This window comes from Onychostruthus taczanowskii, unplaced genomic scaffold (genome assembly GCF_017590055.1).
Source record: "Onychostruthus taczanowskii isolate IOZ18803 unplaced genomic scaffold, ASM1759005v1 scaffold105, whole genome shotgun sequence".
Classification (NCBI taxonomy): Eukaryota; Metazoa; Chordata; class Aves; order Passeriformes; family Passeridae; genus Onychostruthus; species Onychostruthus taczanowskii.
In genome coordinates, this window is record NW_024497078.1 from 860854 (window position 1) to 885554 (window position 24701).

The following is a 24701-nucleotide window of genomic DNA, read 5'->3' on the forward strand; positions in this document are numbered from 1 at the left end:
TGCCAAGGCTCTTCCCAGAGAGGGTTGGTTGGGAATGTTCTCAGCAGTAACAGAACAAGAGTTAGAGGGAATTCAAGACTGAAAGCTCTCTGTGGCCCGAAGGTGACTTGGAAGCAAGGCAAGCTTTGGGTAAAGGTACTGTAGAGGATTAGGGACATGTATTGCACAACATCTTGTACAGTCCCAATGGAACCTGTGCTACAGGATTGGGAAGCAATGAACACCCACTGATTTGCAGAGAAAAATAAATGAGGACTTGTGATGAGCTGCTGTACGAAGTCTTCAGATTCAGATAATGCTTTTAGAGCCTGCCATGGGACATATTAAGAAACCACACATGCACTCTGTGTCATGCACAGACTGAGGCATCACACCTGATCAGAGAAATTACATTTACATTAAGAGTCTCTACACCTCTAGCATTACCCATGAAAGCAACACAAATGTGATTTTCAATCCAGTCCCCTGAAATCTGAATAGTCTTATTGTCAGTGGGTTTGGAGACCTAAATGTCAGTCCCCAAACCTTCTAATCTACAAGAGTGAGATGATGCCACCAGTTTTTCTTCCCCTCCAATGCTATACAAAATCTATCACTTTTCTGGTGGTCCAGATTCCGAAAATTCAGAAACTGAAACGAGAAATAATTTTTAAACCCTTCCAGGCTATCAGGAGCTGTACTGACCCCAGACTACAGTAGGAAAGTCTTACAGCTCTGTTGACCAGCTCTGACAAGAGCCTGTAACGCTTTACTCTAAAATTGGTTTCAGTTCCCCAGGGACAATTCCTTTAAAGCTGAGTGCCATTTACAAACACGGACTGTTGCATTGTCCTTGAAAAAGGCACATAGAAATACACCTCAAGACTTTATGAAGCGCTACAGTTTGCTCACATTAATTTTTGAAAAACTTATGCATGGCATAAGAATGACCAAATGTGTTGATATGTGATCAGTGATTAATGAACTGCTCACCAATGAAAGACAGGTTCTTCATTCTGGTACAGCAGAAGTCAGGGACACAGGCTTGATGTGTTAATGATATTTCTTCCAGATCTGCTTCCTGTTATTGCATGGTTATAATACTCTATCATATATGAAAAACTCATGCATACAGAAAAATTCCATGAGCACTCACCCTCATAACAGTTGTCCTTTTAAAACATTTTTTTTAAGTGCCTGAAACAAGTTAACTTGTTTATCACTCAGATTTTAAATTTGGCAGTTAGTGTCATAATTTTACAGCTTGTCTACATGAATAAGTTAATTTCATGATCATCCAGAACAGTAGCTACATTAACATTGTACTGAAATTCAGCAACTCAAGTTCTTGTCTTTTAGATTAGTTTTCCTGTAAAAATGATCTAAAAATCTCCTTGAATGTGTTTCCTCCATTAACTGCCCACAACTGAAAAAAGACAATACAAAGCACTTGAATTTTAAACTGTCCAGTTAATTTAATAGAAAAGCATGCTATTTCCTATTAATACTCTACATGCCTACCTTCTTTAATAAGCAATCCAAAGCACTGCAGGGGCAGTTGGGCAGAAGAAGCCTCGGTACACTGGATCCTTTGAAATGAGCAGATTATTCTGACATGCTCAAATTTTACATGATGCACTTAAAAGCTTGTTTGTAAGAAGCGTTCGGCACAGTGCTCAGTGAAACAGAAAAATTGTCATCAAAATTAGAGTAAAACAGTAGTATTTAGCATTACATAAGAAACCATTATTATTGCATCAGCTTCTGGTTTTAATTACAATGTCTTTGCTAGAAGAAGCTTGTTGGCCATTTGCTCATCCTACCTGCATTTCTTTCCATCCCCATCTCTACCTTCACCTCTCTCCCTCTTCTTTCAGGCACATGATTTCACGGTGGCACAGATGCCAAGTGGTTAAAGCTTGCCCAAGCACTCCAGTATGCAATGATATGCAAGTCAAAGAGTGAAATTGAACTTTTTCCAATGAAAAGAGCAAGGTGCTCTAATTATATATTTTTTCTAACATTGCTTCAATCACTAATTGCTGTGGATGACCAAATGAAGTAGCAAGGAACAAAGGAAACAGGTTCAGGATAAAAAAAATATGGCCTTGACATATTGGGTCCCATCTTTTCAACCCCATATAACCACACAGTAATTATCCAGGTCAAAAACAAGTACCAAATTCCTCTCATGGCACAGATCCCAAAGTACTCTCTACCACATAGTCAGCCTTAAGCTGCAGTTACACAGAGGAGCAAGTATGTCACCAGTGACATGGAATAATTGGGGAGTAGCAGGGGGAAGGGGAAAGACTTGCTAGTGGCTAAATAGAACTGCTAGTCAGGCTTTAACAGCTGTGCTGAATGGAGCAAGGACAAAGAACTCTGACAATGTGATGGTCTCACCTAGGAAAAAAATTCCTCTCTGACCCCAATTTGGTAATCATTTTATTCACAAGTGCAGGACACGGTATGCCTAAAGAATACCACAGGAGATCAGTTCCCTTTGGACATAAATCCTGCCTATGGCTATGATCAACGTCAAATGCATTAGAGAGAGACAAAAAGATTCTTTTAAAGCCCAAATATTCATCAAAGTAGAAATCTGGTTGTTCTTATAGAGTGCAGATAATCATTCTAACATGGATTGATAAGCAGCAATGTATCACAAACACAGAGCCCACCGGGCCACTTTCAGATCCCTCAGATGTCTCAAGAACCACTAGAGCAGTAGAACATCTGCAGCAACCTCTCACAAACCTGATAGGGTCCCTCATGTTTCACTTCATACCTACCTTATGGGAGCTGTTCTAATTATTAATATCTCTGCCTATGGTTACCAACAGACATTTCGTAAGGGACACTCACTGCTTCACTTCAGCCCATGTAGATAAAGCCCCCTACATTCTACCTATCTAGCATAACCCATTATCTCTCAGAAGAAATTGCACTGAAAAGAGAGCAGGACTCGTGCAAACAATAAAATACTCTGCTTGGATTTCCATTCCAGATCAGAAAATATGAAATTAATCCATGCAAGATAAGGAACTATCAGTCAAAAAAAGCTAATAAAAAACCATCCCAGCACAGCATTAGACACAATAGTTATTTTTCTGGCTGGAGGGTTAACATTACAATAGACTGAGGGAGAATTTAAACTCAGGTGTCCAGCATCTGAGGATTCTTTTCCACTGTCCAAGGCTGATGAATCTCTTCCAACATCTGAAGAGAAACCCATGCTTGTGAGTGCCAAGTCAAAAAAAGTCATCAAGTCCCTGAGGATTTCTGCTTAGGTTAAATAATTTATTTTACTTTAAACTCTTCTTATTAACTGCAACTAAATAACTTGGGAAGTCTCATCCAGCCCAACAGTTCTTACAGCACTCATTCTCATGCATGTCACCATTCTGCCAGGTGACCAATGCTAAAACAAGAGGTCACATAGAGCAGTATCTGAGCTGAAGGACTCAGTGGTGCTAGACCTCCACAGCTGATTCAAGACCAGGGCTACAGTGGGTGCAGAAGATTTGCTGGGAGGTGAATCTCAGAGATAAATAAGAAATCTGGAAGCCTAAACTGGCCTTAAGCAGAATATCTGTATTTTTTCTTCACCCACACAAATGAGTCTCCTGGTATGGTACCAGATGTGCTGGCAGCTGGTTTCCAGCTAAAATATGCAGCAGCCAAAGTGAACTGACCAGAGACTTCAGTCTCCTGAGTTGTGAATGCATATCACCTGCTTTCATTTCACACTAAAATGTGCAGGTTTTTTTACATTTACTAGTGATTTACAGGCCAGTGTCACCATTACTCTATGTCTTGGAGAACAACATATCATGTGTTTCTACATCCAAGTACAGAATGGTTTTGCCACGGCTGGTAACTCTGCAGCAGACGTACGGCTTGTAAGCTGTGTCATTTGTGAGCAGTGACAAAATTGAGGTCACTCTCATTATAGAAAGGAATCTTTAAGAGAGCATATCACTGTCCCATGGATGATGACATTTACAAGTGTTTTGCTGTTTCTAGTGAGCAAAAAATATTACATATACTGGTAATATTATAGTGGAAATACACTGCTGCTGGAAAAGCAAAATCCAAGACAGTACAACCTCTTCCATGAGGCTAACAGCAATACATCATCACACATAAGTTTCATGCCCAATAAATCCACTGGAAATTAAACACAGCTGACAGTATTTCAACAAGTGTTCTAATTCTCTCATAATCAAGCACATTAACAACACACCATATTCATTTTCAGTGGCTTCAGCTTCCCAGCCTTGCATATTAGAACAATACAACACATCTGGGACTGAATTAATGTCACAAACAATTTCATACACTTAGAATGATCTTCTCACTTTGCATTATCTAGAAGACAGTTCTCAGAGCCAATGGTCAGTATTACAACAGCCAGGGGCTCAGCCACTTGGACCATGGGATTCACTTGGAGAAACCTGGTCCTGGGGTTGGTGGGGTCCATCTGTTGGAGAAGGGAAAGAGCCTCTTTGTTCATAGACTTGCCAAGTTGGTGAAGAAGGCTTTAAATTAGAGGACCCTTCCAAACCAAGTTATTCTATGAGTACTCTCTCCCTTGTTTCAGTCACCCTTAGAATTGAAGAGTTTCTATTAATTAGAGGCATATCCTCTGTGTTTATAGCATCATTTTTTTGCCTGGTATATGTGAACATAATCACTACTCCATGGAGCTGATAGTATAAATTGTGCAGATAGCAGACCACATCTTCATTAAATTATTATAGATATTAATAGGAAAATAAGGCAGAGCAAGACAAAACCATGGGGAGTAAATACATCTGTTTTGCAATGGAATCTGGGATAGGATATGAGGCTATGCAAGGCTATAACTGCTCTTTTAATAAGTGTATCAACTGTAACACAGAACTGGATGGGGAGGAGACAGTTTTCACTAGAATAAATGCTGAGGAGATGTATATAAAGATACTTCCAGTAAAAGATCTGGACACTGCAACTTTTGAGTCTTGCCCCCTAGTGCATTTGTTAGGCTTCATCCAAAAAAGTTGGATTAAAGTTAGGCTTCATTGAACAAAGGATTTATGTGACTAAAGCAGGCAATGGTCCCAAAGGCAGACCCAATTCCCACACCTAGTTGATGCTTAACCCTGGACAAATTTAATAATCAAGATGATGCCTTATGTTTCCTAAGTACTCAGAGTTTGCTGCTCCTTCTTTCTTCCTAGAACCATGAGACACTATCAGTGGCTCAGAGTTCATCAGGAAAGCAAAGCCTGGAAGAAGTTTCCCCATTTTTGCTTTTATTGTTCATTTCACAGCTTCCTTTCTACTTATCACTACACCCCCACTGCACAAAGGCTTTGACTCTTCCAATAACTTCCACCTTTCCTCCAAAATGCAAGTGCTTTAGCTGTTGAACCTGACCTGCACCCCTCAAGAGTTAGGAAGCAATTTCTGTATCCATCCATGAGGTTACCTGATGGAGCAGATATTGCAAGAGTACTTAATGCCTTTCTTCAGACTACTGAATTTCATTCCCATGAATGTATATATGCTAACAAGTCACTTTTCTAGAACAGTTGGCCATTTTCCTCCAGTATGATGCTGGGTAATATCTTTTTCTCTCTGTACAACAAACATGTAAATGAAGAATGCAGATTCCTTGGGCTCATACAATTGTCAGGACAATTGCATTTAAACTTCAGGCTGTACACATATACGACCTGCTGCTGTGTGACATCTCCAAGAGCACACAGAGAGTGCCACTAGAGGACTTTTTAGAACACTACTATCCTGTCTCTACCCAGTAATTTGTTAAGTTTGGTCTTTGATCTACAGAAATGTTGTACGTGAATCTCACAATATTTTTAGCTTATCACCAACCTTAATTGTGGTTTAAAACCCTGAGTTAATCCACTGATATTTTTACTGAAATTGCCTTCTTTGCACACTTCTTAACCTTTCAGCTGATCTCTTGAAATGAAGTATGCAGGTGAGGCGACTGAAGTACTTTTGGAGGCAGCCTGTACCATTATGCAGCTAACAGCTCTTGTCAAGTGCATTGCAAGACTTCTGTCAGTCAAATGTGTCAAGCAGTAGTGAAGGTGTGCTATGAGAAAGCAAAGAGAAAGCCTCACCTCTGGGAAATGCTAGCCTGGTAACAAAAGTATGGAAATGGTTTTCTTTCAATTGTCAGTTTCTGTGCAATATTTCTGCAAAATAACTATTTTCCCTTACAAAAAAAATATATATATTTCATGGTGAAAAATTTATTTTGCAGATCAATAGATTGAAGCCTAAAGGAAAATGATAAAATACCTTGTCCAATCTCCTGTAGAAATCCATCTCAGGAATGTCATTAACCAAAAATCTTTGCGTCAACCTTATAACTTCTTTAAAAGTAATGACATTTTAGAATAACAGTTTGAATGACAAGAATCTTCCACAGCTCAATTATCTCTACTATCCATACAGCATGAGCTACTACACTGTCACATCAGGATATTCTATCCAATTTTGAGCAGTTACTTCCCATTAAAAACATCTTTCCCATGTAGGATTGCGCTCAAATCACCTTTCAGGGTTTTCTTGGGTAAACAGAACAGATTGAGTTTTTTAGGTTCTCACTAGAAGGTATATTCTCTGCACTGTCCTGTGGCTGTTTTGTGAATTATTTATCAACTGAAAAAAATATGCCAACTTGCTTCAGTACTTTGCCTTGTTACTATCTGCATACCCTAGCAAGCACTCATTGATAAGCATGAATGTTTTTCTCTTAGGGCAAATCAAAATGAAAATTCCTTCTGAGATGAGGCTGGAAGATAATTGTTTTGGTGCTACTTCCTTATACTCTTATAAATATCCACAATTTCGATAACTGATGATACTTTTTTTTACTAACACAAAGGAAGCAGCTATAAAAGAACAAATAACCCCAAACTTTTATGAAAACCTCATTAACTTGCAAGTTAAATGTTGGGCTTCAAGAAGAGTCATCAGACCAAAATCTGTGTGAGAGAGCTTGTATATGGATTATAAACATACATATACATACCTCTATATCTATCTATATCTTTATATAAACACAAAAAACTGGAGACCATATTTGCCCTCTGTCTGTGTATGCAGCTGACTAAGGAGCTCTCTGATGGAGACATTTGAGCAGAGAAATATTTGGAGGCAAAGCATAAGATTTTGGTTTTGCTTTTTTTTAAATTTTTTTTTTAAGAGGTATTGGAGTAAGGGGGAAACAGTGAAGGGAGGCAAGGGTAAATCTGTAAAAATAGGGTAGGAGACTTTGTGTGAGGCAAAATTCCATAGTGACTACAAACATCTCATTTATTGCAGCTGACACCTTCTGAGTAGGTACATGGTTGCTTATGTAGCACTTCCTCATAGTTTTCCCCCAAGACACAGTTTTGTTTGCACTCCCAGTGCTGTGAATTTATAACTGAGGCATAATTTGGGTTCTTGCATGTCATAGGAACTGTATTTTCACAGATGGCTCACCTTCCTTGCCAGATGTCTGTTTTTTACAGTCCTAATAACTACTGCATATGCTAACTTCATTCTGTATATTACAAAATATTGTCTTTAAGAGACAAACCTTGCATTTTTCGGCTATTTTTGTAATTACTGAAAAAACTTAGAAAAGCATGAATTGGATTCACCCAGCACTTGCAAGCTGGAAATCAGCTACCACTCCTAAAAAATGAATGCTTCTGGGCCACTGGACCTGAAGCAGTGGAGGAGGCAGGCAGGAGACGTGAATTACTGGATTAAAATCCTGTTTATGACAGACTGGAGATAATTTTGCAGCTATATGCCTCCAGATCCCATTTTAGACTTAGAAATCTATGATTCACCTTCTGAACAACTTTCACAAAAACATCACAATTATCAAACAAACCCTTAATGTATTGCTTCAAAAGATTACAGTCTGGAAAACTAAAGGAAACAGACAATGCCTGGGGGGGCTGAAGAAGGAGCATGTAAACAGCACAGATGGGCTTCAGAGATATTGTTGAGCAGCATTGCCAAATCCAAACATTTCAAAACTCTGAGTCAGGCACCAAAAAAGTCTTGAAATTTACTTACAATTCACGAGATGTGAAAAATAGCTTTCACTAACACCTGCATTATAGTGCAGGCATATTCCCTGTCCAAGCGCCTGTCAGTTGTCCTCCCCCAGCAGTTTTTGGGTCCATTGGCTAATAGCAGCTATGTTTGAGGGAAAAACAGAGAGCTGAATGTTGTTGGCTCCTTAGAGTATAGTGGGTGGCTGGGCTGGGGATCAAGGAGAGGAAGGCAAGGATAACTGGGGCTTTGTGTGCACCGGCCAAACTGCCCTCACCTGTGCAGCTCTGTGCATCCCACCTGCAAGCCAGGCAGCTCAGGATGGGAGCTGTAGACCTTGTGTGGAGCTGAGGAGCAAGGGGATATTTGGGGAAAAACATGAAGGATCTCATTCAAAAGGAAGAGGAAGGATGCAAGGCAATGCAGCTTTATAGCACAGGGTGTGAAGAAAGCTGTGGGCATTGTGGCAGCGAGGTGTGCCAGAGCCCAAGAGCCAGCTGGAGCTCCACAGCCACAGAAGGCTATCAATATTTTAGCCCCAGATGTCCATGGCAGGGATGTGGTCTCATGGCAGGCACGTGGTCTCATTAGCCCTTCCTCACACATCTGTTCTGAAGGGTTTAATGCCCCTGCGCCCTTTCCCAGGCTGTTGGATGCCTCCTCCACAGCACACCCAGGGGCTGTTGCTGCCTTGTGATTCCCTAGCTCATTTGCCACACATTCATGCAGCTGTACCAAAACTTGCTCCAGAGTAAAATAAGTTAGTGAAGATGAAGATGGTCTGGAAGAGTGGTAGAGGAGGGCAGGAGACAGGGAGGCAAATAGAAACCTCCTCATGCCGAGATGTTACTTGAGCAAAGGTAGCGCAAAGTAAATCCTGGAGATATTCCTTAACAAATCACCAGCAAAACCCAGCAAAATCTTTGTTTCTGAAACTTGTGGTTTCCCCATGCCTTCCATGATGGGAGGTGAGTGTTTTCTCTTCATTTTCATGCTTGCAGCTCATGCAAGTTCACCAGCTCCATCAGCCTGAGGAAATCTGAATTCCTCCCCCTGGCCCCCCACTGCAACCACCAGTGCATATCAGCAGAGAAGAAACACGGTTCTCTGGTGGTGAAGTCCCCAGGCTATGAACACGTAAAGATTTGTCAGCCTGGTGTCTTTCAGCAGCACACCTTTCTCACATGGATTCCAGCATCCTGTTGCTTACTTTATTTTTGACATATTTTGAGTTTCTGTTTTCCAGAGCATTAGAAGAAATTTTTTGAAAAGAAACAAAAAAGGTCTCATTGGAGCATAACAAAAAAAGGTCTAATTGGAGCATAGCAATCTCAAGAGCTTCTCTGGAAACTGTAAAAAGTTTTCACTTATAAAAGGCATTACATACAGATCTGATACCAAGAGTTGTGTAATGCTGTTATGTTTTGTCACTTGCAAGTATAGGGGCTGAGGAAAGTGCCCTTAGACCTGCAGTATGGCTACAGTGCTATGCAAACAGTCCTACTAACACCCGTCTGTCACACATCACCCACCTCTCCCACTCCTACACTAGGTTCATCCTCATCCCTTTATCTCAGAGAGAACTGACCTCAGAGAAGCTCTGTCAGATAGGTAATGGCTCATAGTCAGCTCAGTTCCAGCAGCAGTACATAAATCCAAAATAACTCAAGAAGTGAGCAGAGATGTTTTGAACTTGCTTCATTGTAGACAGGTAAAAAAGTCGCGGCCATCTGAGGGTTTAATAGGTATCTTGCTTTCAGTTTGGATGCAATCATGGTTTACAGATTTTTGCAGTGACCCCATATGATCATCTGGACTGTTGTCCTCCCTTATACATCAAGTTTACCAGATTGAACAAGCTCTAAGATGTGTGCTGGAAGTGATGGCTCCCCTATGCTACTGCTGAGGCCTGTTCAAAGGATGATTTAACAGAGACTCTATTTCTATAATGAAAACAAATAGACTTGAAAGAGTTTAACTGGAGTTCATAAACAAGTACAGGCTCACTGACAGCAGCAAAGTAAAAGGATGTGTCTAAAAGCATTCAAGACCACATGTAATAGGATGGATTGTGACAACCTGATTTAAAAGAAGAAAATGTGGACTGAGTGGCTAGCCATTACTAGACATTTAGTTGATCTTGTCTGTCTCACAGGTTTTACATATATTTGTATATTAATACTCATAATCATATCCTCTCCCTTATTTTGTCTCCTTTCTACAGCAACTGATGCTTTTCCTTAGTGTTCCTGTGAATGATAGAAATATAGAAATTATAGATATAAAAGAATGATGATTTCTCAGCAGTTCCAGCCTGTGGTCTTGGGTTGGCAGCTTAATCAGGAAATGTGATGCTGTTCCAATGCCAGTAGACTGGGCTGGGAATTGTGTTGGTATTTCTCAGGCTATTTTGAAGTCTAGCACTTTCTCAAAAACTTGTGTCTTGCTGCAGAGTGGTTGGGCTGTGGGTAAATGTGTGACCAGCTGGACCAAGATGACAGCAAAGTCCTACAGAATCTTCACAGAAATCAAACCAAGTGATGACTTACAGTGAGGAATTTCTTAATGTCAGACATAGGCTGAGATTACCCATTAGGAGGAGGAGACAAGCCTGGCCAACACAGCCTGTCCCTAGTGGAAAGGGCAGACAGACAGGCTTTCTAGTGGAAAGTCAGAAAGCAGGATGCAACAAAAGCAAAAGAAAAGTGAGCAAAAGTGTGTCACATATAGGCAATCCCATGTGATCCTTCACTGTATGGATGGGGAGTGAAAACACAGGAGAAATCCATGTGACCTAGAAATACTGAGAAGTCAAGAGTCTGATGACACTGGCAAGGGATAGACAGCCAGCAGAGACTGAGAGCTGGTATTTTCTTGGGCATAGTCGAGGCCCCATGGTATTCAAGGAGGTTGTGCCATGAATTTCATTAGTGATGGGTTTACTCCCAAGAATTATCTTTCCCTATATTCCTATTACCTTAGTCAGCACTCTGTTTAAAACCATACAAGGCTGTTTCCTGCACTGAGAAAAGAAGTGCCATGTGTGATGAAATGGTAAAATAAACATTAGTTTTCTTGGCTCTCCTCCATAATACGTATTCCACTTCAAATTAAAAATTAAATCGAGCCTCTCGGTGTGACTGTTCAAGCATTTTGCCCAGCCATCCGTCTCCCAGCTGCGCAGTGTGCCACTTGGATCTTGCTGCCAAGTGTAAGCACTTGAACAATCCAAGCCAGGTGATTACAGCATAAAGACTCTTCTAATTTGTATTATGCTCTGGGTATTCTTTTATGTAGATGATGCTCAATTTATTCATTTCAGGGCTGTATATGTGCAGGCTCCAACTCTGTTTAATAGATTGGTTACATTATTATATAAAGAGCTTGGAAGCCGAGAGCCTCACAATGTGAGTGACAGAGCCAGGAACAAAATTAAGGCACTCCTTTAGAATCCCAAATTCACCCCACAGTCCTTCCTGCTTTTACTCTATTATAGAGCTAACATTTTCACCTTAGAACCTACTATACTGGCCCCTTGTTTGCAGCACTCAAAATCCCCTGGTATACTGTTTGAAAAGTTTTAACCTGTACTTGGTTACTGACTGTGTACTAAGGAAAGGTAAAACCATAAAAGCAAAGCATGTGTTCGTTGTTAGTTCTTTCTAAGATTTTAGGTTAAAATTTTCCTTGATTGGAGGTGGTATGAAAAACAGAGGTCAAAGAATTACTGTGAAAAACAACAAAAAAGTCTACATGATTTCATTCTGCTATACAATGTCAAAATTTTTCCTGTTTGTATGTGTGTATTTTGCGTATTTGCTTTAAAGTCTTTGTCCTCTTAGAAAAGTAAGATAATGAACAGATTATATTACTCCATTTCAAGGAAGGAAACAACAAAGAAAAGCCAACTGGAACACCGGATTATATAAATAAAGGCAATCTTTACTGACAGGGTTCTGATCCAAATATTTATTTATTTCCTAACTCATACAAAATTGATGCTTGTAGAGGTATTAGGTTAAAAGGGTTGGAAAATTAATTCTTCTAATTATCCACAGAGAACATATAGTACTGATGAAGCAATGAAAACCTCTTTGACTTGAATAAGAAATACGTTACACATAATTTAAAGAAATAAGATCTAGTGTCATATATAAAATGACATTTTAGAGCAACAGGATCGATACTTGTCTCTGCTGTGGCTGGAACGGGTTGCCCTTCACCCAGGCTCATCCAGTGGAAGGGGAGGCTTCCCTTCCACAACTCCACACAGGAAAGCCAACTGTTTCCATTGCCAGGCATTTCACCTGTTTGCTTGCCAGTCACCTCTCTCCTCAAGGCTCGTACACCATCCAGTTCTTGCAAGATCGTAACACATTTTCTACACTAATGAGTTTGGCTGGATTCAGACCAGAGACCTACATGTAAAAGACTAAAAACAGAAGGAGGCTCTGTTCTACTAGAAATTTATTTTGCAATCAGATGGAAAACTTGGCTTAGGGGAAAAAATGTTGGATACCCAAAAGAGATGAATAAGTCAATCCTGGATAAAAGTAGTTCTAACTTTTAACATAAATGAAAGTGCTATTAAAGGTTTGTATATGTGTCATGCCAAATTCTACAGAGACAAGAAATGTAATGAAACAGTATCTTAAGTCATTATAAATTTTGCTATTTACACAAAAGAGGAAAAAATATTTCCTACATAATTTGTCATGTTTCCCTTCATACCTTGCATACTTATTAAAATGTAGGGTTTCAAGTACCCATAGAAAAAATATGAACGTGCAGAGAGAATAACCACAAGAAGGAAAAAAAAAGCAACCAAATTCTATAACTGGATTTAAAATAATTCAGTCCTATATAAAGAGTCAAATCCTGTTCTTTTTTTCTCCCTACATTAAAGTTGTACTCATATTCATAACAACAGAAGAAAAAAAAGCACAGTTGCTTCATAACACTGGACACGGCTTTCCAGAAACAAGATAGCAATTACTCAGAAATGCTATGGAAAACATTAATCACAGAGTAACTTGCTATTTACATTAAAGATGTAGCCTCTAAAATTAATTTTAAATTAAAAAAAACCTTTTTTTTCGTCATAGGACAGTTTTGTCAGTAACTTGAAGTCTCTGTTCTTTGCTTTTTGTCCAGCATCACTTCCTTTGAGATATATATCTATAAACTTACAGATATTCATCTGAGAGAGATGTACCAAAAGTTAAAACATGTCTGGATGGAGAGCCCGGCAAATTTTATCTGAAGCTACATTTGCAGTAGACAAACCCCCAAAGAAAAAAATGCCGGAATGATATATTTGAATGAAATGACATTCCCTGTCCGTGATCCACGTAGGAACCTAAGTGCCTCAGTCCACAGGAGCAGAGCTAACAGCAGCAGTGCAGGTTCCCCAGGGCCACCAGGCTGAAGCACCCAGCCCTCACGGGACGCAGTGGTTTCCGTCTCTGAAGACTGCCAGGACAGGAGCAGAGCAGGGTCAGTGGTGGTGATGTGGAGAGCTGCCACGCTCCGTGCGGGCTACAGATGGGATCCCAGTCCCTCAGCGGGCCGTGCAAGCCACTCCTGTCGATGCCAGCGGGAGCTGGATGAATCCCCAGGGCAGCTGCCACTCCTGAGGACAGGAGTGCAGCACGAGGCATCGCCGATGCTCCAATGCAGTCCCAGCACGGCCATCGCATTGCCCATCATCTCTGTTCTCACCAGGCTCTACAAAAGGAGTCACTGCTGTCGTGCTTCTTCCACGGAACAACAGCTGAACCGGACAGGAGTTATTGAGCCCCACAGCACTTCTTATTCTTACACATGCAGGATGCTAGTGGCCAACCAGCTCCAATTCAGAACCAGGAAAATCCAGCCAGAGGATTTGCCCCCTAACAGAGCAAAGACAGTCTGTGCCTCCATCAGTCAGCACTCAGCTGCCCAGTCATCATTGCCACTCGTGGAAACCAGTGCAAATTCACAGGAAAAAGAATGTCCACATCAAGAGGGTAAAAATCCTTCCTCGTGTTCAAGAAAGGTACAAGCATTTACCCAGCGTCTCTATCAAATATCGTAGAAAAGGTTACACAAAAATATTTAAATATATGGATACAGATACATAGATATTACACTTGCATAAAATATGTATATTCAAAACCCTTTGGGCAGTTTCACATTTAGCTGAAAATGTATGCTTTAGAAATATGAACAATTTTCTACTCTTTTCTAGTTTAAGTAGGAGGGGAAAGAAGCATCAGCCTTATTAATACTGAATGCTAAGTGCAGAAGTTTAGCTGTAGCTGTAGGGTTTTGAAGCAATTGATTTGACAGAACCTCCAAGCATAAACTCTCTTTTTAAAATCCACATCTATTCCCTAGATTGCTTATTGTTTCATGAAAATGAAAACCTATGTGTCCTGCTTGTATCAGCTAGATCTCCTGAGACCGTTCAATTAAACCTCATAAGCTTGCTATACCTCAAGATAGGGCTGTGTACTGGGAATATGCATGAACCTTATTGCAGTAATTCTGTGTGATAATAGGAATTTACAACTTCTCATATCTTGTCTAATTTAGCTTTAGAAATAAAAAACCTTAGATGACACCACAAGAAGCTCACAGTTCTGCAAAAATTAAAGTCAGTATGAAATTTTACTAATAGACCATATAATTTACACAGATTTACATAAATACAGAGATATTAAAATATTAAATCAAAGCTAATTAACAAAGGATAGAGTTTTAAATGATAATATTTTAACTCTAGTCACACTTTCGCAACTACTTTCAGTGGCATGAGATTATATAAATAATACATATACCTGTATATCCATAATATATATATAAAGATATATATATATCTATCTCTCCATCCTTCTTTTTTCTTCAAAAATAGGGCAATTTTATAACTGCAATGAGATGTGACAAGCAGTACACTTCTGGGGAATTATTGCATGCCTTGAGTGCATAAGGCAGAAGGAAGAGTATCTGACTTCAGACACTAAAGAAGTGGAATCAACCAGAAGCGCACCGGAGTGACTTGGAACATCTTATTGCTTTTATAAAACTCGAAATTATACACTGTCGGTTTGGGACGGGGTGGGGGGTGGTTTAAAGGCACAAAATAAAGGGGAAAGTAATACCTCTCTATTTAGTGGAGATCAGTGGTCAGGAAGCTGAACACTCCTCATTGTCCTAAATCTACTCCCTGTGGTGCAATACTGTGCCGCAGTTGCATAAGGAGGTTAAACACTAAAGTTCATGCATCCTTTATTGGGGGAAAACAAAACACAGCCAATTTCCTCGCCCAGCAACAACGAAGTACCCATTATCAGCAAGAGCCAGCCGTGGCTCCCGTAAACACCCCTCGCTCGGCAGGCAGCTCTCCACACTAACCTCAGCGGGTGGAGTGGCTCCTTGGGCTCCCTGGTACAGCTCTTCCCTAAAACGATGGAGGCACGGATCCAAACTTAACAGCAAATTCCCACCACACCAGGAAAGCGAGAAAACTGGGTACCAGAAATACTACCCTGAAATCTCTGCCTTTTGGGGGTATTATAGGAGTATGGAGGACTTCTGCCACTCTCTTTCCAAGTTTTAAACTGGTTAACGACATTCACCCACAGATTACAGCTCCAGACCTCCTGGTCTACGTGTCTGGGATTTTTTCAGACAGAGCGTGTCAGAGAAGAAATACAAAGGATACAGAATATTAAAAGCTGTGGGCTATTACTATATCCTCAAAACACTTTAAATGATGGAACAGAAAAAAACCAAAAGAATAAATCCCTCGGGATCACTTTTTCTGTGCTGCAATTTTTAGATGTTAGTATGCACAGTAGAGGGCTGCCTCTGCTACGGTATCACACTATATGTTTCAAAGTTTGGATACGGCATGCTGTTAAGGCACCTTCAAGTAATGGTCATTGATTTGATCCCTAAGCAAAGACGCATTTTCTGTAAACCACGCTGCATCCTCCAACACACACAGCACCAGCAGCCACTCACACCCGCCATCCAGAGACAACAAAACTCTCTGTGCTTGCTACGGATAAACTACACCACTTCACAGCAGCCACTTCAGAAACAAATATCTGCCAGGGTTTGGGAAAGGACGTTTTCAACTACATTATTTGTTTCCCAAGGGAGGACATACGATAAAATTAAGTGTTGTCTGTCCCTAATTGTCTACAAGATTAGGAGGTTTGAAAATACACATTAGCCTAAAAAAGTAGAAGCAAGATCTGTACTGCTGCAGGATTCCTTGCTGGGAGACAAAGCTGTGAACGCAGGCATTCAGTGCAGGGTGCCTGGTGCAGAACTGGATTGTTTCAGGACCAACAGGAGGTACAAAGACAATCTCCCCTGGGAGGGCACAGGCAAGTTACTGCACATTACCCCTCCCTTCCACACAGAACAGCACTGGGTTTGGGTTTCACGGTTCATGGCATGGGGAAGGGGGTGCTTTTCAAGATGAAGGGAGCTGATGGGAGAGGAAAGCTCAGGCACAGCTCTATGCAGACAGCTGACTCCATCCTTCAGATAGTGAGTGGGTCACTCAGTGCTGCAGCTGGGGGCACAGGGCTGTGGGGTCAGAGGGTGCTTGCAGTTAAGCCCAACTAGGGGTGGCCATTTCTACACCAAGCAATATTCAGCTCTGGAAAGGAGTGAGAGGGGTGGGAAAGGGGCACAGATCCCAGCACAAAAGGAGAGACTACAGTGTACCACCAGCCTGCTCCGACAGAAGGGTCCCAAGGCACCCACCAGACCTGCCTCTCCCCCACACCCCAACCCACACCATGTAGCAATGACACAGGGCGTGGTGGCAATCTCAAGAGCAGTGGGAATCCCAATTATCCCTGTACTTGGGGTAATAATGTCCAGAGAAAAGGGACCCCCTACCCCTGACCCTCTCGTGCAGGTGGATGACTTGATATTGAGTAGCTGTGTGCAGCTCCTTCTCCAGTAAAAAGATGCGTCCTTTCCTCACACAGTCAATGAGAAACGCAATGTGATCTGTCATGCGCTTGGATCATGGGCTTGTTCGTTCATTTGAATTAGCAATGTTTTCTTCTTCTTCGGGGACTAGAGTAATCACTCAGATATTTACAAACATCAATCAGTGCCTTCGTGAGGTCTCCCCCAAACCATCATGACAAAATCACCGTCTGCAGGAGCCCCACACCAGCTGTGTCCAAACAAGCCTGTGCTTGCTGAGAGCTGGGGGCTGCCGAGGGAGAGGAGCGCTGGATCTCCGAGTCCTGGGGGGGTCTTCCCAGTCGGCTGTCTCTTCCTTGGGGTGCCTCTCCCTGCACCACTGTCCCAGGGTGCTGGCTGCTGCTATTGCTGCTGCGGGCACAGTGGTCCCGTTCATACTCCTCCTGAGCCTTTTGCATTTTCCGCTTCTTCATCTTCCTCTTGTGGATGTGGAAGGTGGTGAGGGAGAGGAGGATCAGGCAGAAGATGAGGGTGACCAGGACAATTAAAACCAGGGTGGATGAGAAGGACTGAAAGAGTTGACCCACTTGCGTGATGCAGGTGCTGCTGGTATTTAAGGTGGCAGATGTCCTGTTCAGAAGACAAGGCGGCAGGGACAGCCTCAACTCTTTGGAGAGCTTGGCACTCATTGAGGAGGCTACGGAAGATGAGGATCTTCCTCCCCTCTCTGAAGACGTCTAAATTTCAGTCGGTCGGGCTGCTGGCGGGCGCTAGCTGGAAATGCCCGGGACGCCGCCGGCTCAGCCTCTCTCGCTCTGAAGTACCCGAGCAGCCTGCAAAGGGAGCCGGACACATCAGCACCCCGCGGCACCCACCCTGCGCAGCTCCCCCGCCCCAAACGCGGCTGCGGCAGCCTCCGCCCTGCGCCCCGCTCCGAGCGGCCCCGGCTCGCTGCCGGGGGCGGCCGAGGGTGCCGGGACTGGGCACCGCGCCGCCGCTCCGACTTGGCCAGTTCCTCGGCAGCCCGGCCGGCACCGCCCGGCCGCTCCCCCAATTAGTTGCCGCGGGAAAGGAAGCGAGGGAGCTGCGGCCGGCTGCCAGAGCCCCGCGCCGCGGCGGCTCCGGAGCCCAGCGGGTCCTGCCCCGCCGTCCCGGAGCCCCCTTTACCTGCGCGGCGAGGGAGCGCCCGGGCGCCGCGGGCGCTGGGAGCTGCGGCAGCGCGGAGTGAGCGCAGGAGCGGAGCCGCCGCCGCTTCGGGGAGCGCCGCCCGCAGCTGCAGCCGCCCCGGCCGCTGACGTCAGGGCCCGGCCCGCCGCGCCCCGCTGCTCCCGGGCCGCGCAACGCCAGCCCTCGCTGCCCACCTCCGCCGCCACGCTGAGAGCGGCCCGCAGCCCCTTCCCCAAGAGAGACGGACGTACCGCCTCAGGCACCGGCTGCAGCCGGCACCGTAGCCCCTGGCCCCAGGCTCGCAGAGGCGGGGCGGCCCGAGCGCCCGCACCGAGCCACCGCCGGCGCCTCCGCCCGCGGCTGCCGTGTGCCCACCGGCAGCCACGTTCCCGCCGGACCGCAGCTGCGGGCCGAGCCCCCGCCGGTAGCAAAGCCCCGTCCCTCCGCACAGCCAGCGCACCCGTCCTTGCTCCGGCAGGCTGGTGTCAGTCTGTGGGAGCAAAGCGGTGCCAGGGACTCCTGGTGGGAATATGTGTGAAAACTTGCCTCACCAAGGCTAAGTGCATCCCAGGCGTTTGTCAAGAACAAACAGGTATGAGCTGCCCATTAATGCACTTAAGGCAAAAATCGGATGATTTCTAAACATAAGAAAATCGATTATCTTAAAAGTTCTTTCAGAAGTGCTAACAAGGCAGAAAAAATAATTACCATTAGGATGGAGCTCTTCACATTTTCAAAAAGAACAAACTGATGTCATAGTGTCTGGCAACATGGGACAAGATCTGAGGGCCTGGATGTTCCACTTGTTCCATGTTGTGTGCTCTAGACTAACCCCATGTGCTGGAAGGAGAGTTGCTATAAAGCTCTGGTGTAAGTTACAGGACTATAGGGAGAAAGTATCCATCCTTTTCTAGTGGCTAAAAAGCCAGGAGGAAAATCTGTACAGGGTAAGATGTGACATGAGCTGGAAAAATATTCAGTCAAGAACAAAGATCCGTTAGATCTGCTGACCGTCGTAGCCAAGAACATTTCACAGGACAGAAGCTTGATAGCTGAGCATTTAAGCACTTTGCTGCTTCAAGGCAGATTTCTTCTGTACCTGTTTCTTGTTTCTGATAAGTAAATGCACCACAGCTTGTGAAATTTGGCCAGGCACTATTAACTCTGTGATTGTTGTAGAGAAAGATTTACACTGCACAGAATGAGCTCTATTCAAGATGATTGAGATAATCCCAATCATTTCCAACTTAATGCTTCCTCTAAAACCAGAGGAATAGGGGTTTCCATTACTCCTTCCCCTCCCCAGAATAATGCAGCTTGATGCTGGAGGGGTGCTGCACAGAGAGGAAAGATGTTCAGTCCAGTACCGAGAGACAAGCCCTTGCCCACTGCTCCTCTCACTCAGCTCCCTCGGGTGCGCAGCTGGCGCCATTGCTAAAACACCTCATGCAGTGGGGCTGGACTCAGTGAGTGTTAAAAGTCCATTCCAACCCAAATTATTCTATGATTCTGTGATTCTCAGCCCAGCATTCCTTGCACACGTGTCTAACCCCTCTATCACACACACACATCCAGAGCCTCACTGGCATTCTGCCTGCATTTTTTCCTTCCTCCTTGCCTTCCTCCAACGTGCACATCTGAGGTCTGCATTAATCAGTGCTCTATACTCGCTGCCTTAGAGGAGAAAACAACCACCACAGGCTGAAACAGCACATCAATCCTCAGGCCATTTTCCTCTGCCTTCCCACTATTCTTTGCAGAGCTGCGGCTGAAAAGGGGGACTGCAAAACAGGGTGAGGGACACGGGGACCACTCATCATGGCCTGTGTCACTGGAGAACACTTCTGATCCCACACAGAAGCAACCAAGGTATAAACCAGTAGTGCAGTGCTCCCTGACCAGGCTCCACTGCATCCTTTAGCCTAAACTGAAAGTGGGAAAAGGACAGCATTTAATCCCAAAAGCATGTGCAAGTTTGTGAAGGTGCAGCAGTTGATCTGAGAAGTTGCTAGATGATTAGAAATAATTCATTTTAAAAAACCCAAACAGCACCATAACAATGGCCTTTTGCACAGAAAATAGTATTAGGAGATATAATAAAGGTATGAAGATACCTTAGAATGTCAGCCCTGTTTATGGCAGAAATAACCAAACTGGGGATTGGATGAAGTTCAAAACTAAGGAATTTTCTAACTTGAGATGTGTTTATTGCAAAAGTGAATAGCTAGGACTACTTCTTTATTGCACTAGAATATATTACTATGTCTTCAGGTTTTACGTGTTGGGAGAGGCAACACAAAGCTACTGCAAGTTAAATTACCTTAAATAAATCAAAAATCCTTTGTGTATTAATTTTACCTGTTGTCCATTTTCTTCAATTATTCACATTATACCTTGCTTTTAGGATTAGAAAATAGTGAAAATGTGTCTTGTGTGTCAGTATCATAATTATTCCAAGGTTTTTCCTGAATTGTAGAGAGTGAAAAATTGGTTCAGGGAGCGGACAGTAGTATAGACCTCGGCAGATGTTTAACTCCTTCCCTACTGTGGCAGCCCCTTCTCTGTGTGTTCATGTACAATTTTGCAGTATTTCTGCTTTAGCTAAAATGAATGAAAAGCAGAGATTGTTCTTGCTCTTTCTGGCAACTAATTTTGCAATGTTTAACAAGACAGTCAGAAGAGAAGCATTGTAAACTAAAAGGGAAATAACTCTGCCATGATTTTACACATACCTTGGCATTCTGGTTCACATTGGCTGTGAGCCAACAAATGGATGAAGTACCCATGAGCAGAATACAGAAAGTTCAGAAATCAGGGAGAAAAAAAATCTGTGTTGTTATTGTGCATTATTCCTTTGCTCTGATTAACTATTATAATTATATTTGAATATATAAATAAAAAGTATAGATGATGCGGTCATGAAAAATCCTTATTTTGTCTGGCATGAAAATAAAGGACACGATATCTTCAAGAGTGCTCTCTTTCAAGAATAAATTGGTCATTAGTTATAGTGAATTCAAGCATCCCATATAAGCAGTATGACATTTATGGGGATTAGGTTTCTTGCTCAAATAGGATTGGCCACTGTGTGATAGAGGACATTATATTAAGAGGATAGATTTTGAATTTTACAACAAGGTTTGTACTCATTAGAACCTTGATAACTCCCAGTTTTCTCTTGGTTCCCATTGTTACGAAGCAGACAGCATACATTCTTCTAAATCCCACAAATGGACTTTCATACATGAATTTTTTTAGTCTATAATTAGAAAAGTTGTTCTTGCAGATACTAATTCCTCAATCCCTGTATTACAATGCCCTTTTTTCAGTAAGGCAGTTGCCTAATGAGATAACCTCTGTGAGCAAAGGCTGTTCATGGAAGTAAAGGTTTGATGGTTCAGGCCTTTGCCTATTAATGACCCTTCTTACAAAAAAAATTTATTGTCCCACCAGTGTTTAAATTTAGCACTTGATTGCATATAGAATAGTGCATGATCCCTCTTTCACAAAATTGATGTCATCATTTGCCAGCCAGCCCAAGCACTCCATGAATGCCAATATCCCTGGTAATAATCTGCAATCTCCCCATGGGATTAAGGCCATCTGTGTAGAAGTCTTCCAGGACTTTACACACTCCCACTACAACAGGTGAAACCCAGTGATTTAAACATGGTTTGAAAACCTAGTACTGTATATAGAATGGATTTTACCACCAAAATAAAATAAATTTCTGTTTCATATGCACTGGTAGGTCAGCCAAGATCCTGCAAAGATACTAGAGGTGTCTTTCAGAGATTCTGAGCTGAAATAGCTTTATTATGGCTGACAATTCTGCTTCCCAGGCTACCCAGCTCAGAAACAGATATTCTTTTTCTTTCTTTCTCCCCACACCTTTTAGAAGAAAGTAGTCTGAGTGATATGGACTCAAAATTATTTCAGTTTCAGGAGATGATTCTTTATGAAGCTTAAGGAAAATTTTACATATTCATTTTCTATTCTTACTTTTGAAAAATATTCTTTTCTTGTTCTGGTAAAGAAGAAACCTCCCACATGTGATGGTGAGAATTCAAAAAAGAAAAAAAAAAGGATGCATGTGATGCCGACTGAGGAAGGTTACTAGGCTTTTGCTGAATTCACCAGGGTGTTAAATGGTACTAGGAGTAGAACATAGGTCCAGACTATGAAGAAATAAGTAGACAACGTTGAGCTTACCTGACCAAATACACAGATCTAATAATAACATCAGAATTCTAAAGATGCACAGGCGTACATCTACTAACACAAAGTGGATCTGAGTAAAATTATTGCAAAGGTAAGAAAGAAGGACAGTATTTTAACTGTAACTATGCACTAAAATCACTAAAATTTACTTTATTCATTAGCCAATACATTTTAGAATGGCAGGGTCAGAGTAATGAAATTTAATAAAATGCAATATTTTTGCTTTTCTTAATAGTTTACATAGATTTTAGGGAATTTGGAGGGGCAGACTTTGATTATATTTTTAAATAGAGAACATGGCTAGTGGTTGGTGAAACATCAACTGACTGTAGCAGTGGCTATCACCGAGAGAAAAAAGAAATTTTTACCGCTTAATTAGACTGGAGTGAGGTTTAAGCATAACAATCCACATTTTAAATCTGATCACATATTAACAGCCCCTCACATGCTTCCCCTAACACAGTTTGAATGTATTTCAGAGCCAATTCTACACAACAGTCACTGCAGCTTTTGCTGTGGAATAAAGCCCTTGTTCAGTCAAACCCTGTGACAGGGTCAGCCCCAGCCCTGGGGGACGCTGGGCTCCTGCAGCCTCAAGCCTGCATCCCTCCTGTGTGAGCCAGGGCACCCTGCCATCCTGCCAGTGGGTGCCCAGGGGCAACCTCCAGGTGAGAGGAAGAAACAACCTCACTTTCCCTAGGTCATGCCATGGGCCAAAGGCAGAACAGTCCTCACATATGCTCATGTGATCCTTCTGTACATTTACGGAGTGTAGAACAGCAACACCACGGAAGGGACACTTGGGGTAACGACCTGGCAGCTGCTGTCTGCCGACAGAAGGTTGGAAGTGGAGGGACTTGAATTTGGGTCTTTCAGCTCCAGGCAGCACGTCTCAGCCTGAGACAGGAAATTTTGTTCATTCCATGTGCATAACAACCCTCCCGCTCCCCATAATGTCCTGGCTTTGTTCCAGGGAGGAAATCTAAGAAAGCTGGGAAAGTGTAATGGATGACAAAGCCATTTACCTCTAGCTCTACTAGAAAAAATCCATGCTTAGTCAACTCCAGCTCACTGTGCTGTTCATCAGCAACATACATAGCTCAAATTTTGCCCACGGCCTTTTATATATATATATATTTTTTTTTTTTTTTAAATCAACTACTGTGTGATGAAGGAAGTTAGCAGCACTCATTTTTATTTTTCTCTGCTGTTATCTCCTGGGCCCTGAACATCCAAGGGACCTTGGTTTTATTCCCACTTTTCCACTATTGCAATAGTAAATGAAATCCTGATACCAGCAGCTGGAAATGCATTTTTCTTGCATTGTTGCACAGCTGAAAGTCTTTGTGGGCAGCCTTGTTCTTTCAATTTGTCACCCTGCTTGTAGCCAGGATTTTAACCACTTCTCTTACAGAATTTTGAATTAAGTTTAGAAATTTTATTTAAAAATAAAACTAATTTTTACTAGCTTTGTAGCACTTCAGCCTTTTTCTTCTGAGGCTGTAGTTTGAGGTGGGGAGTAAGAATGTTAATTTTTAGTTAGAGTACCATCCCAAAAGTTCACAAGCACAAAATCTCTTCATGCCCATACCTTCTAAACTAGGACCATAATTGTGAAGTTCCTATTCTATGAGGTGCTGTGCCCTGTAGTCAAATCCAACCCAGGATATATATTTTACCCAGGAAAGGTAAAATTACGTATGTCATTACCTGCCTGTTGGATTGGATCAAGCACCTTGCAGCAGCAGCAGCCCCTCACAGGCGCTTCTTTCCCTCCCTCCCAAAAATCCATGTGGTAAAAGGAGCTGCCCAAGCTGCAAAGCCCACGGTCTCTGCCATGGAAAGAGCCCTCATCCTATGAGCTGCATGATCACCTTGTAAAACAGAAAAGGCCCTGACAGATAGATGAGATCAAGGTTTTCCCTCCATTGTCCCTGGCATTTACCTGCTGTCATGTACGACGTGCTTGTGAATAACCCTTTGTACAGAAATAGCATTGTTTCAGAAGGGCTTATTTTACCAGTGGTAATCAGCGAGAAAGCAGTTGTTTACTGGGATTTCATTTTAAACTTGCTTCACCACTGTGTTTATTAGACTCTACTGGAGAACCATGTAATCTTTTATTACTGGGCTCTTCGGTTTTCTCTCTGTGTCTTTCTGCTAAGTTTTATTATACTCCTTGCCATGTCAAGTCTGAAATTAGACTGAAAACACATTGGGAAAGCAACAGAATGATCTGATTTTAATCAAGAGGTGCTCTGAGAGAACATAAAACTCTCTCCAAAATAAAATAAAACCAACTGGAGTATCTGGAAATAAGG

At 42.5% G+C, this 24701-nt stretch overlaps 1 protein-coding gene across 2 annotated transcripts; it reads right to left on the reverse strand.

The window, feature by feature from the left end:
* Positions 1 to 17142: 17142 nt before the first annotated feature.
* CUNH11orf87 (chromosome unknown C11orf87 homolog) lies at positions 17143 to 18468 on the reverse strand. Of its 2 annotated transcripts, none has more exons than XM_041414587.1 (2): positions 18411 to 18468; positions 17143 to 17825 (listed from the first exon to the last, which is right to left on the reverse strand). In XM_041414587.1, the coding sequence occupies exon 2, from the start codon at positions 17679 to 17681 to the stop codon at positions 17205 to 17207; it is 477 nt and encodes a 158-aa protein (XP_041270521.1). In that variant the 5' UTR covers positions 17682 to 17825; positions 18411 to 18468; the 3' UTR covers positions 17143 to 17204. The 2 variants fall into 2 exon arrangements, with proteins under 2 accessions (XP_041270521.1, XP_041270512.1); XM_041414578.1 differs by lacking the exon at positions 18411 to 18468 and adding an exon at positions 18160 to 18190.
* Between the last annotated feature and the right edge of the window lie 6233 nt (positions 18469 to 24701).